We start from the raw sequence: 13,212 nt of genomic DNA, 5'->3' as shown, positions 1-13,212 counted from the left end.
ACCTTGATAATCAGAGTTAAGAGTGACACAAATCTCCACCCTTCCTGGATAACTGAAACCCTTTAGAGCTCCAGTATTTCCATGCTGGACTACACAAATGAAATTAAGACATCACAAATGTGCCTTTGGTAGTGAAACTCATGTCCATGCAGGACATCTGCCAGTCCACTTCACAGACCATGGCTTCTATGTCCAGAAGAAGCACAGTGACCACCTCCTTTGTTCTCCAGTGGAACACAAGATGCCAGGTTGCCCCTGGATTTTAACTCCTTCTCAAGGGTTGCTTTTTAGCCTGTTTTGCCAAAAGCCCAAATTTCAGCAATAAATTCTCTGCTGGGGTGGGCAGAGTGGGCTCCAGGAAGTTCCTCATGTACTTGGTGCAAGCTCCCTGCACTAGGAAGTGACACAAATCACACCAGAGCATCACTGCCAATTGGCAGGGCAGGCAGAGCTACAGAAATACCCTGTCAAGCTTAGGTAGGGAAAAAAAAAAGGAAAGAAAGAAGAATGAATGAGTAGCATTCAAAAGAAGAGCACTCTCTTAATCTGTATTTGCACAGCAACTAATACAACAAAGCCCATGAAGAGTTCAGTTTCTAAACAATATCACAATGCAAATATTTTCCTGCTGGCGCCTCTGCCAGCCCCAGCAGCCGGAGCTGCCAGCCGTGCCTCACTCCTGTCTGCTCATGGAAGGCAAGGAAGAGAGGACTCCCCAGCAGACTGGGGCTCCTGCACTCAGCAAGGGTGAATGGTTTAGCACATCCAAAAGGTGTCTTACTCTTGAGGAGGCAGAAGCAGAAAGCAGGACAATGTGTGGGCTTGATATTTTTGGGCCTCAGAGATTTTAGCCTGCTGGTAGCTGCTAACTCCTTTCCCAAGGGAAAAGTTTCTTAGGAAAGCTTCTTCCCAAAACAATCTTGGCAAAACAACTCTCCTTCCCCAGTAGTGTAGTATCTAAAAGTCCCTGCCTACCATGGGGGAGCCTAGTTCAATTCTCTCTGAGAACCAGAAAGGCAAACACTACCTAGGGAAGGAGAGTTGTTTTGCCAAGATTGTTTTGGGAAGAAGCTTTCCTAAGAAACTTTTCCCTTGGGAAAGGAGATACTAGCTACCAGCAGGCTCAAATCCCTAAGGCCCAAAAATATCAGGCCCACAACAATGCACTTCAGACTGTGATGAAATAACATCTGCTTCCCACATCTGATTCACAGGCATCATTTCAGGATAAAGACTAGCACTCTTACATTTCTAAAGTACCTTGAGGGACTTCTCCAATCCAAAGGCACTCTGGACTTTTGAATTTTGAAAATGCTTTAGAAAAACATGTTGACTCCAGAATTATCTTTTACTCTTCATCTGTCTGCTCTGTGACAAAAGCAAACAGAAAAAAAAGCCTTTTGAGACGTCTCATGACTACTCCAAACACAAGTGTTTGCTACATCTACAGCCTGCCCAGGTCAATCAGTCACCTCCTGCAAGAGACCAGAGTCTGTCTCTTTTTGATGTCACCAGCATCCCCACCAAACCCAACATTTAATGCGCCTACTCAGAAAAGTTTATTTAGTGGGAACCCTGCCACTCTGAAGAGCTCCATTAGCCTGGGTACAAGTCCCCTGAAAACTCTCAGCAAAATGCCAAGTACACACCACTCCTGGCCTCCCAGCCCTGCCACCTCCCTGCACCTCGCTCTGGAGATTGTGTGGGCTGATGGATGAGGGCACTCGAAGTCTGACCTGGCTCACTGCTCAGTCCCGTGATCACCCACTGTGGCACAGAGAAGGTGGGGTAAACAGGGTGGGGAAGAGGTCGATACAACCACCCCTTCTGGCAGCAGCCAGAGCAGATCCACTGTTTCACAAACCACATCCCGAGCTGAGCAGTCATCGCTGTTACTCAACGCACACGAGACAAAATCCCATTTCTCAAACCAGAAACGCAGAAATCCAATGTGGTGTTTGTCAAGCAAGCACATGTTTCAGATTTGAAACCACTTTATATGGTGAAACCACTCTGTATAAAGACCACTTTGTAGGGTCTTCTATTAGAGGCTGCTGAAATTCCACCGAAGTGCATTACAGAATTAATCAGAACACCCTGGTCTGGTTTGAGGTGTTTCTTTTGACATCCATCCAGCACACAGAAGCACATCCTTAAGAGAGCACTGGGACTATCCATACCAACTTTATGTTTGCTTCCAAAGGTTTGAAAAAAATCCGAACAATGACTTCAGATCCACTCCCTGGCATGACAGCAAAGGACAATTCTGTAAAACATCTGTGCCAGCAGAGCCCTGAGCACAGGAACCATGCACAGGGGGTTTTCAAGGAGTTTGGCACAAACTGCACTGGAAATGATTGACACTGGGCAGATCTGAGGGCCCTCTCACAGATGCCATCTGGCATTACAGTACTGTCCTGCTAGCTGAAATTACAAACTCCCAGAGGTGCCAGAGGACAGCATCAGGGCCAGCACCTGAGCCAGCAAGTAAAACCACCCAGAGCCAGTATAATTTGTAACAGCCTTTCTTCGAGGCAGCCAGTACGTAACCCCAAGAGGTAAAGGAGTGACCCTCCCTGCAGTCACAGGCAGATTGCTGAAATTAAAAATTAAATACAATGAGAAAAAAGAAACAAATGAATGTGCTGACAAAAAGCTGCTGTACTCTTTGAGAAGGGGAAAGCCTCCTGCCCAGGGCAGCAGCCTGGAAGCTTCATAGAGACTCAGGCTGGAGGTCTCAGAATCACACAATCTGTGAGGTTGTAAGACAACTCTGAGGTCACTGAGTGCAACCTATGACCCAACAGCACCTTGTCAACTGGATCATGGCATTAAGTGCCATGTCCAGTCTTTCCTTAAACACCTCCAGAGATGGTGATTTCACCACCTCCCTGGGTAGCCCCTTCCAATTTTAATCACCCTTTTTGTGAAGAAATTCTTGCTAATGACCTCCCCTGGTGCAGTTTAAGACTATGTCTTCTCATCACTTGTAATCTGGGAGAAGAGTCTGACAACCACTTAGCTCCACTCTCCAGTCAGGAAGTTGAAGAAAGCAAGAAGGTTCCCCTCGAGCCTCTCTTTCTCCAGGCGGAGCCCCACAGCTCTTTCAGTCCGTCCTTGTGCTCCAGACCCTTCCCCAGCTCCGTTATCCCTCTCTGGACACGCTCCAGCCCTTCACTGTCCCTCCTGAACGGAGGGGCCCCGTCCCGGCGCGCAGAGCCGGGCTGTCCCCGCTCGGGCCGATACTCACATCCGCCCCACGCCCTCGTACATGCGGGTCTCGTCCTGCAGCATCATCACCTCCGTGTCGGTGAGGTGCGCGTGTTTCTTGGTCTTGGTGAGCTGCTCGATCTGCAGGTCGGCCAGTTTCACCTTCTGCTGCGTGTCCATCACCTTGGCCTGCAGCTCCGTGAAGGCCTGCCCAGGGCAGAGCGCCGGGTGAGCAGCGGCGGGGCACAGCCGGCCCCGCGCTGCGGGCACGACGGGACCGGCCGGCGACGCCGGGACACGGAGGGGGACACGGGGGTGACACACAGCGGGCAGGAGACACAGCGCAAGGGTGGGACACAAGCAGGGAGCACACAGGGAAAAGGGACACACGGGTGGGGGTCTCGCACCTTCTTCAGCTCCAGATCCACGGGCGCCGCCATCTTGTCCGCGCACGGCGCATGCGCGGAGGGGCGGGGGCAGGCAGGGCCCCACCCGCGGGAAGGACGCGCTGTGGGACCGACCCCAGCCAGCGGCACCGGCACCGACCGAACTGGGGCCGGCTGTGGGAACCGACCCCAGCCACCGGCACCGGCACCAACCGAACTGGGGCCGGCTGTGGGAACCGACCCCAGCCACCGGCACCGGCACCGACCGGACTGGGGCCGGCTGTGGCACTGGCACCGACCGGGCCGGGAGCGGCTGTGGGACCGGCACCGGCACTGACCAGGCCGGGGGCTCCCGTGAGGGCTCCTCGCCCCAGGCCACTCCCGGCGGTGCCCTGGCGGGCCCGGCTGCTCCGGTGTGGGCCCGAGCCCGCCTCGTCGGGCCGGCCCTGCCCGGGTGTGCCCGGCCCGGGCTGACGGCGCCGCGCGGCCTCAGGAGAGGGCTCGTAGCGGCTGGAGGGGGACAGCCATCCCTGCCTTAGCTGGAAAGGACCCTAAAGATCATCTCTTCCCACGCCCCCCCCCCACTCCACTATCCCAGGTTGCTCCAAGCCCCATCCACCCTTGCCTTGGACATTCCCAGGGACAGGGCAGCTACAATTTCTCTGGGCAACCTGTTCCTGTCCCTCACCACCCTCACAATAAGGAATTTCTCCCATATATCTAACCTAAATTTTCCTTCTTTCAATTTGTGCCTATTACTGCTTGTCCTGTCACTACAGTTTCTGGTGAAGAATCCCTCTCTGGCTTCCTTGAAGCCCATTCAAACACTGATAGGTTGCAATGAGTTCTCCACTCAACCTTTTCCACCAGAACAGCCCCAGCTCTCTCAGTCTGTCTTCATAGGGAAGATCCTCCACTCCTCTTACCATCTCTTTGTGGCTTCCTCTGGGCTTGCTCCAGCAGTTCCATGTTGTGCTTATGTTGGAGACACCAGAACTGTACAATGGTAGAGGGGAAAAATCACCTTGGACCTGCTGGCCATGCTCCTTTGGGCACAGGATCCTGTTGGTTTCTCTCTGCCTCAAGGCTCTCTAGCAGAGCCAGCAACTCCCTTGCTCTCACTTCCCCCCGGGGAAGAGGAAAGAACTGGTTTGGAGGTTATTTTTACTGCAAACTAAAGAATCACTTCTGACCCACTGTATGAAGTGACACTTGCTGGAACTACCTCAGCTCCAGGAACCTGCAATCACCCCAAGGACAGTTGGGATTCCTTTCAAGACAGGTATGAGTCCACCTCTGGATTTTTTTCTTTGCACAAAATCCTAGAACCATCATAATAGTGTTTGCTTGGATGGGATCTTTAGGATAATCCAGTCCAGCTTCCCGTGGACCAGGTTGCTCAAAGCCACATTCAGTGTGGCCTTGAACACCTACAAGTATGGGGCAGGCACAGCTTCTCTGGGCAACCCACGCCAGTGTCTAAATGACAAATGCTGGCTTAAAACCAGGGACCATTCCCACTTGAATGGATCAGTGTGGCTTTATTCATACTGGAGGCATCTTTGCTTGGTGAGCAGACACAATCACACACCTTCCAAAGCACCAGCAGGCAAAGATGAAGAACATCTCGAAAATACTCCACATGGGGCTGAGCTGGGATGGATCCTGTCCCCAGCTCCCCAGGGATGGCACAAGCTGATCCAGCAGGCCTGACCACACACTCAGGATCTCTGCTGCTGTTGGCAGTACCCCAGCTGCTGAACGCAGCCTTCAGAATCTTGACTCCTTTCCACCTCCATGATTAAATTAACAACCCATGTGTTTGTTACAAAGTGTTATTTATTAGAATATTACATTGCACTTAAAAAATAGGAGAGGTCCGACCCTGTCATCTTGACCTACATGAAGGATGCAGGGCCAGATCCACAATAAATATAAATACTATGTACAGTTTATCTAAAATAAATATATAATTTAAAATGAAAAATATCTTGTTAAATAGCTGTTACCCTCCCCCCCCTCCTGCGGCGAAGGAAGCCCCGAGCCCGGTCTCCTCCCTTTCACAGCTTGTTCCTGGGCACACACCGCAGCGGACGGAGCGCCCCTGCGCCTCCGGCCAGCACCGCTCCCGAGCCTGCCCCGTCCCAGCGATGGCCACGGAGCTGCCGCGGCGCCGCCGGTGCCGTCCTGGAGCTCCAGCGAGCCCCCAGCGTGCCGCAGCTCCGGCGCCGCGGTCTCGCGTCTTCCCGGAGGTAGAAGTGCATTAGTGCCGGCTCCTGCAAGAGAGAGGCGGGAGAGCTCACACCGCCATCCTGGGCTGCTCGGCCACAGAGCGCTCCCTGTCCCGTGGGATGGAGCTGCCGACCCTCCCGGCCCGGCGGGAGAACCCTGAGCCCACCCAGGCCCCAGCGGCCGCCCCTCGGGGCTGGAGCCGAGGTACCCCACCACGCTTCCCTTCCGGGAACCGCAGCACTTGTTCCCCTGGACACATCCCCCCAGTAATCCCCAGGGTAACGGGGACAGTGAGGAAAGCCTGGTGACTTGGAAAGCCAAGACTCCTTCCTGAAAACTCAGCTCCTGTGAACAGCTAAAATTCCCACCCCCACCACTGTGATGAACATGACAGAAATTCTCCGAAGGCATTACTTCATCCTCACCAAGAACAATGACTTTTCTTTTTTTAAAAAAAGAAGAGAAGTAGCTGTAATATGTATGACCACATCTAACGTCAGGATTTAGATCAGATCAGAGGAAGTTTGACAGATTCTCAGCACCCAGCCCTGCAGCCACCCCTGGGGCAGAGCACACACCCCAACCCAGCCAGAGGAACATGGCATGGGCTGGTAGCAAGATTCCCCTGTGCCAAGCTGATAGGCACTGCTTTGCTGCAAGTAATAAGCAGAGAGGGAATGAAAAGGAAAGGGGTTTTTTACACATGTATATAAATAGAGGCAATATCTAAGGAGGGGAAGTGACTCAGAGGGTCAGAGAGGGAGCAAAACGAGCGCGGAAAAAAAAACTAAACAAAACAGAAGCAGCTTCCCTACTACCAAACATCCCCCAAGCATGGAACACCAGCACAGAGCAGGGACTTGGGGTTAAAAAGAAGGACATAGGAATGACAGGGGTGCCAGGGGACAGGGATTTCAGCAGGAAGGGGAAAAAAGAAGACTGGAGCCCCACAAGACAGCCCAGACTCTCAGCCAGCTGCTTCTCCAGACTCAGGCCACCTTCAGCTCCTGCCTAGCTCTGGCACAGGCTCTACATGGCAGTCCCAGCCAGCACAAACAGCAGAGCCCCGAGATGTCCACCAGCCCCACTGCTGCCCTGTGCCCAGCCAGGGGCTCACCTCGCCAGCACCTGGCATCCTCAGTGATTCACAGTGATGCCCAGCTTGATTTTCTCTTCGTTTTCTACATCGTAGCCACCCCTCTTGTGACACCTGCGAGGCCAAGCAAAGGGATGCTCAGGAGAAGCCCCTGCCACCCTCCTCTTGCACATGATCTTCCCAGGGACGCAGATGTGAGAGTTCAGTGCCGTCCCACTCACCTGAGCATCAGCAGGGCTGCGATGATGAGGAGACACAGGGAGGACAGGACAACTGCAACAACGGCCAGGGCTGTGGTGTGGTCGTAGGCGCTGGGCGGGTGCTCCACCGGCAGCAAGAGGCCGTGGCAGCGCTCTCCATGATAGCCTGGCTGGCATCTGGGCAAGAAGGAAACTCGTAAAGATCACTGGTGGGCAAGAACAGGAGGTCTTTGTGTCCCCCACACCCCATGGGAAGCCAACACTTCTGAGTTCAGCCTTAGCCAGCACTCTGCCTGTTCCCCTCGGTCCCCACACCCCTGAGCTGCAGGTCTGATGTCACCATCATCTCCACTGTACTGGCAAATTAAGCTTCTCCTGCACCTAGTGAAGACTCCTAGAAAGGTTGAGCTCTCCCCTAGTAGAAGGCACTGGGGTCTGTGCTCTTCCCAGTCACCCCCTGGCACCCCCAGGTTGCCCAGACCTCTGGAAGTGGGAAGGGAGCAGTGGGGCAGCTGGCCCAGCATTTCCCCTGGAGCAGGATGTCCCTGCACACCCTGCCAGCTCAGAGGAGTCCCATCCCTGGAGACTTGGGAGGTTGCTCATGTAACAGAAATAATGTTCCACACAGGCTGGGAGGCTTCCAGTCCTCCCTGAGCCACATTGCACTGATGCAACCAGATAAATATATCCCTCTATATCCAGCACCACTGACCCTCCGGCTGATCTCCTGCCCAGCCCTCCTCACAATGCCACAGGCCAGCATCACCTCCCAGGCACAGCAGCAAGGCTGGGCACATGGCAAAGGTGCAGGACCCAGTCCAGCAGCGTCCTCATTCCACCCTGTGCCCCAGGAAGCAACACTCCAGGAGACCTTGTGACAGAGGCACAGCCAGCCACCAAGAGTGACACAACCGAGTGACACCAGTCAACACAAGGCCTCTTTATCAGAGGGGACCGGGGTAGTTGGCCACAGTTGCTAAGAACTCTCATGGCTCTGAGAGATGCCACAGAGGGATGGACCACCCTGCTGAAGAGACACAGCCAGCCTCAAATCCCTGCTGCTTGCCTGTGTCCCAGGCTCTCTCCCAGCCCCAGGGATCTGGACAGGGGACATCTGGCTGTCCCAGTCCTAGGCCAGGGTGTTGCAACCCACACTGTGCTGGATCACCAATCCAAACTGATCCCCCTCAGTGGCAGTCCTGAGTCCCCCATGCAAGGGCCAAACTTCATGAGAGCTTCAAGAGGGAGAAACTAGGGAGTTAGAGGAGCTCTGTGGAGCTTGATCCCTGCAGATTGCAGATCCTGTGGGCACCATAAGCCAGGGAGCTATTATCTTCCCTGGGCTCAAGGCTGGGTGGCTCAGAGGATTGATAGTGAAGAACAAAGCCTCTTACATATCTGCCAGCTCAAGTCCTGCCCACGTCAGCGGGGATCAAATATGCACCCCGGGGTATTTCCTGCAGCAGCAGGGCTGTATGCAGGTGCCCCAGCAGCAGGCAAACACTTTCTCCTCCACTTGCCTCATCTAGTCCCTGCTTGCCCTGCACCCCACGGGGGTGGGCAAGGAGAGGTACACAGCCCTGTCTTTCATAAGGCCAAGGGGCAGCTCAAGCGTGGCTTTGGCAGCCTGTCCCCAAAGGTGCTGCCTCCACTCTGCTTTGCTGCTAGCATGGCAGAGATGCTCCTCCCACCTGCACTGATGTGCCCTGACAGATGCAGGAGCCCTGGGATCTCAGAGTGGGGGGTTTACATTGACAGGGTCAGGATGAGGCTCCCACATCAGACCTGCAGAAGCCCTCAGCTGCCAGACCCCAGCCCACACACCATTCTGCAGCTCAGCCAGAGCTCACCGTGCTGGCAGGGAACCCTGGCTCTAAGGCCACGACAGCTTTGGGTGGAGGGGTGGACACTTCTCAAGAAGGCCAAGTCAGAGTTGTCCCTGCATGGGTAGGGAGCATGTACTAAAAATATCTTTTCTTTTCCTCTGCCTGGCCTAGAGAATTGTAAGAACCATGACCAAGGCTCTCCCCACACAGGCACACGCCAGCAACTCACATGCACGAGGGAGTTCCCAGCTCTCGGATGTACTTGCACTCGCCGTGAATACAGAAATCCTTGTACTTCCGCAGGCACGGGTCTCTCTTCTTCCCCTGGCCTTTGCCTTTTCTTCTTTTATTGCCGTTCCCTTTTTTCTTGGGAGTAACGAGGCCTTGAGGCTTTGACAGGAAGGCAACTGAAAAACAATTTGGGAAGGAGAGAACAGCCGTCAGATCAGCTCCACGTGCCAACCAAAGGGAAGGCAAAGCCACAGCCCTGGGCTGCCACAGCTGCTCAGCCCTGGCTCCCACAGCCCTTTATGCTGGTAGCTGCCCCCGAGCCCGGGGTGGGGGGAGCATCTTTTTTTCCAGCTCCTCACAAATATCATGGCCTTTCCAATTCATAAGAACAATTCTCAAGGAAAGAAAGGAGTAGGGCAGGGGGAACAGAGCTTTATACATCTCAAATGCTGCTATTATATGCACCAGTTTCCACTGAATACAGAGCATTGCTAATTGCCCCTTTATCTGGCCTTTATTTCCCTGACAAGCACTGGCTTTTCTAAGACCCTATTCATGGCTCTGATGGACTCTCCTTCCCGTGGGCACAAGGATGCCTTACTCACCCCAGGGCAGGATTAAAAGAGCAAGCCTGCCTGAAGTTTTGGTTTTGCAGAGCCAAAGAGATGGTGAGGACATCGTTCCCATGAATTACAACAGTATATTTTAATTGTGGTGCAGTAACCAGCGGCTTTTGGTACCAGGCCAGCCCCCTGTTGGGTTGGTGGAAACCAGAGCACCAAACTCCTCATCCAGACAGAGCCCAGCACCAGCAACAGAACTGGAATGGTTTTTAAGGTGTGCAGATGCCAAAAAAATCAGCTCCCAGCTTGATCTCACTGGGTGCTGAGGTGTTGGAGAGCACTCACTGCTCCAGGGGGGATTTTTAGCTCCCCCTGAGCTACGGTGCTCAGTAACCTCGGTGAACTAAGCCCGGGGCTGCCCGGGAAGGAGAGCACAGCACAGCCCAACCTGGCAGGTTGTAACCTGCCCAGTTCCTCCTCAGCCACTTCCTGGCAGAGCCAGTGCCTCTCGTGCTGGCACACACTGCTTGCACACCTCGCAAAGTTATTTCGAAATCCTCCATGCTGCGCCTGGAGAAAACCGATACTCCAGGAAACTCTGCGGCTTGGAGAAACCCCTGGATGAGGCTGACAGCAGAGGCTGCTCCGTGCCCTGCCCCAAGGGTTATCTCCCAGCCACAGCCAGCCGACACACACTGCTGCGTTTCCCGAGGGCTGAGTCCCCCCGCTGCGAGTGGCTCAGCTCGGTTTTGCCAGCTTTTTTGTCACAGTCTGCTGGCACGGCCAGAAAGCAAAGAAAAACGTGGGAAAATGGGAGGGTGAGCTGTACGGAGCAGAGCACGCTCCTGCCGCCAGGTCCTGCCCTCGGCACGCCGCGTGTGCGAGGCACAGGTACGTGTCACCCCTCAGCCCGCGATGGGCCCCGTCCAACCCCCACGAGAGACCCCGGACACTCCCTGGTACCAGCTCGGGGCAGAGAGCCCGGCGTGGGTGCTCGGGAGCCCCGGAGAGCGGCAGTGCCCCCACCGCCCCCGTGGCGGGGCTGACGAGCCCTGCCGCGGAATGAGGAGCAGCCGCGCGTGGGCGGCGGTGACTCACGGCGGTCCCCGCGCCACGGCCACGCCGGTCCCCGCCACGGCAACCCCGCCACGAGAGGCTCTGTCTCCTCCCGGCCAAGCACCTGAGACCCCTCGGGAGCCGCCCTGCAGGGGACTTCAGGAACACGGGCAGCCCCTGGCAGGAGCGCCACTACTCCGTGCAGGTGCCCCACGGCTGCTCCCCCCGGGTCTGCTGCCGCCGGGGCTCGGTACCTGGGGACTGCTCCCCCACCGCTGCAATTCCCTCCGAAGCGGAGCCGGAGGTGCTGCCGGAGCACTCGCGGGACTGAGCCGAGCTCAGCCCGGCACTTTCACGATCTCTCCCGCTCCAACTGCCCCCAGCCCGCCCCGCGACCCCGGCCCCACCCTGGGACCCCTTATGCCGTCCATACCTCTCGGCAGCTCGCTGAAATCGTCCCCCGACGCCGCTCCTCCTCCTTCCTTCTCTGGGCTGCCGCCGAGCAGCGGGGCCGTGGCCGGGACCGGCACCCCGCCGCCGCCGCCCTTGTGCAGCACCTCGTTGTGCAGCTCGTCCCGGCGCAGCCCGCCCGCCGCCGCCGAGCACACTGCGGGGAGAGCGGTCAGGAGTGGGGACTGACACCGCCCTGCCCGGGACCCACCACGAGGGACAGGGGCAAACCCTCCCGTCTGCCCACACCCGGCACCAGGACCGGCCATACCCGCGCTGCCCAAAACCTTTCCCCCACGTGTCCGGGACCCTCCAGTCGCGCACGGCGCTGGGATGCGCTGCCCGCACCCGGGACCCTCTCCCCACGAGCCCGTACCTGCCGCCAGCAGCGCTTGGATCAGCACCGCCCGCCCGTCCATGACCCGCGGGCACACACGTCCAGCCGCTCCGCTCGGTGCCGCAGCGATGCCCGTTCTCCGGCACGGCGGCCCCGCGGCGGGTAGAAAGCTGCGGGAGGCGGGGCGGGGTGGGGAGGGGCTGAGCGACCGCCCCGCCCACGGGAAGGGCTTCCCCGCCGCCCCCGGGGGCCTCCCGCCGGCCGGGACCGGGACTGTGTCCAGGGACCGGGACCCTGGCCTGGGCCCGGTGGACTCTCCTCGCTCAGGAGGCGGGCCGGGGACCCCGGAGCCGCCGCAGCCCCGGTGCCGCTCCGCGCTGCCTGCTGGGCTGGGCGGTGGGAACCCGGGGGGGAAAGGGTCTCTGCAGGATGCGGAGGGGATGGCTAGGGGAAAGTGCGGCTCCAGACAGGGGGAGAGGAGAGGGATCCAGCTGGTCCCCATGGCCCCAGGCCCTGGCTGGCAGGTGCCCGAGGTGGCCCGAGCGTGCTGGGGGAGCGAGTGCACCTCACAAGGGGAGCATCAGGTGAGAGGCAGGACCTCAGGAGTCAGGGCTGCATCTCTTCCTGGCCATGGGGATGGGATGGCCCTCAGAAGGGGGCCAGACTGCCACCCATGTGCCGCTGGACCCGCAGTGGCTCAGGGAGGTGGTGGCAATCTGAGATGGCAGCAGAGACCCTTTCTGGCCCCAAGGCCCCCTTTGTGCCCCTATGCAGTCCAAGTGACTGAGTCACAGCCTCATCTCACAATACCCCCCCAGCCAGCCACTGTACTTGTCCCTGTCCTGGCCTGTGGCATTTGGACACTGCCAGAGCTTCCCCATCCCCTTCACCATGCTGGCAACCGTGTGCTGTGTTTGGCCCCATTCTCAGCACAGGTGACAGCGCAAAAAATGTCATTGATGTCAGCACCGGGTGAGTGCCGGGTCCTGCCCCAGCTCTCCTTTGGGCCAGCAGAGGCCCCTGGCTGTTTCCTCGAGGTCCCGAGCCCCCAGACCACGGCTGGTTTGGGCTCAGCTAGGCATGAGCAAATATTCCTGCCATTGTTGTTGTCGTCTCCAAGGAATACCACCGGATCTGGCACCCCCCCGCTCACACCCTCCTTCTTGCTCAGACTTGACTTTTGCAATTGTTTGCTGGATGTTTTTCCTTCCGCCTCCTCCGGCCATCAGGAGCCCAAAGCCTTTGGCAGTGGAGCAAGGTGGTGGCACGGGCAAGGCGCTGTGTCCCTGGGCAGTCCTGCACACCAGCTCCTGGGGAGGTCCCCATGTTGGGGACCAGGTTTTTGCCCCTGCCATCCCCCACCAGGTCCCCGAGGCCGGGCTGGGTGTGTGCGGGCAGCATTTGCCAGCTGCCCTGGCACCTCGCGAGAGGGAGGTACCAGCTCACGTCAGCTGCCAGGGAGGCTGCTGGCACAGAGGGCTGGCAGCAGGCAGGGCTGGGGGGGATGTGTGCAGGCTGCTGATCCTGCCTGCCTCTGCTTCCTGCCTCTGCCTCCTGCTGCCTCTTCCCCTCTGCCTCCCACAGCCTCCCATGACCCCGCTCACCTCCTGCAGCCCCTCACAGCC

At 57.2% G+C, this 13,212-nt stretch overlaps 2 protein-coding genes across 2 annotated transcripts in view; both read right to left on the bottom strand.

The window, feature by feature from the left end:
- Positions 1 to 3,763, bottom strand: part of PFDN1 (prefoldin subunit 1) — a 32,225-nt gene extending 28,462 nt beyond the window's left edge. The window contains exons 1-2 of the mRNA XM_063413540.1: positions 3,618 to 3,763; positions 3,251 to 3,417 (exon numbers count right to left, since the gene is read on the bottom strand). Coding sequence (XP_063269610.1) covers positions 3,251 to 3,417; positions 3,618 to 3,650 — 200 coding nt within the window. The 5' untranslated portion in view covers positions 3,651 to 3,763. The remainder of the gene's footprint in view (positions 1 to 3,250; positions 3,418 to 3,617) is intronic.
- A 1,652-nt stretch (positions 3,764 to 5,415) lies between these two features.
- Positions 5,416 to 12,104, bottom strand: HBEGF (heparin binding EGF like growth factor). Its single transcript, XM_063413550.1, has 6 exons — positions 11,627 to 12,104; positions 11,234 to 11,407; positions 9,180 to 9,357; positions 7,146 to 7,301; positions 6,946 to 7,038; positions 5,416 to 5,872 (listed from the first exon to the last, which is right to left on the bottom strand). Exons 1-5 carry the CDS (start codon positions 12,087 to 12,089, stop codon positions 6,966 to 6,968), a joined length of 1,044 nt encoding a protein of 347 aa, XP_063269620.1. The 5' UTR covers positions 12,090 to 12,104; the 3' UTR covers positions 5,416 to 5,872; positions 6,946 to 6,965.
- Between the last annotated feature and the right edge of the window lie 1,108 nt (positions 12,105 to 13,212).

The sequence above is a fragment of the Prinia subflava genome, chromosome 16 (assembly GCF_021018805.1).
Source record: "Prinia subflava isolate CZ2003 ecotype Zambia chromosome 16, Cam_Psub_1.2, whole genome shotgun sequence".
Lineage (NCBI taxonomy): Eukaryota > Metazoa > Chordata > Aves > Passeriformes > Cisticolidae > Prinia > Prinia subflava.
The sequence above is the reverse complement of the archived record's forward strand: the minus strand, read 5'-3'. Positions and strand labels throughout refer to the sequence as shown.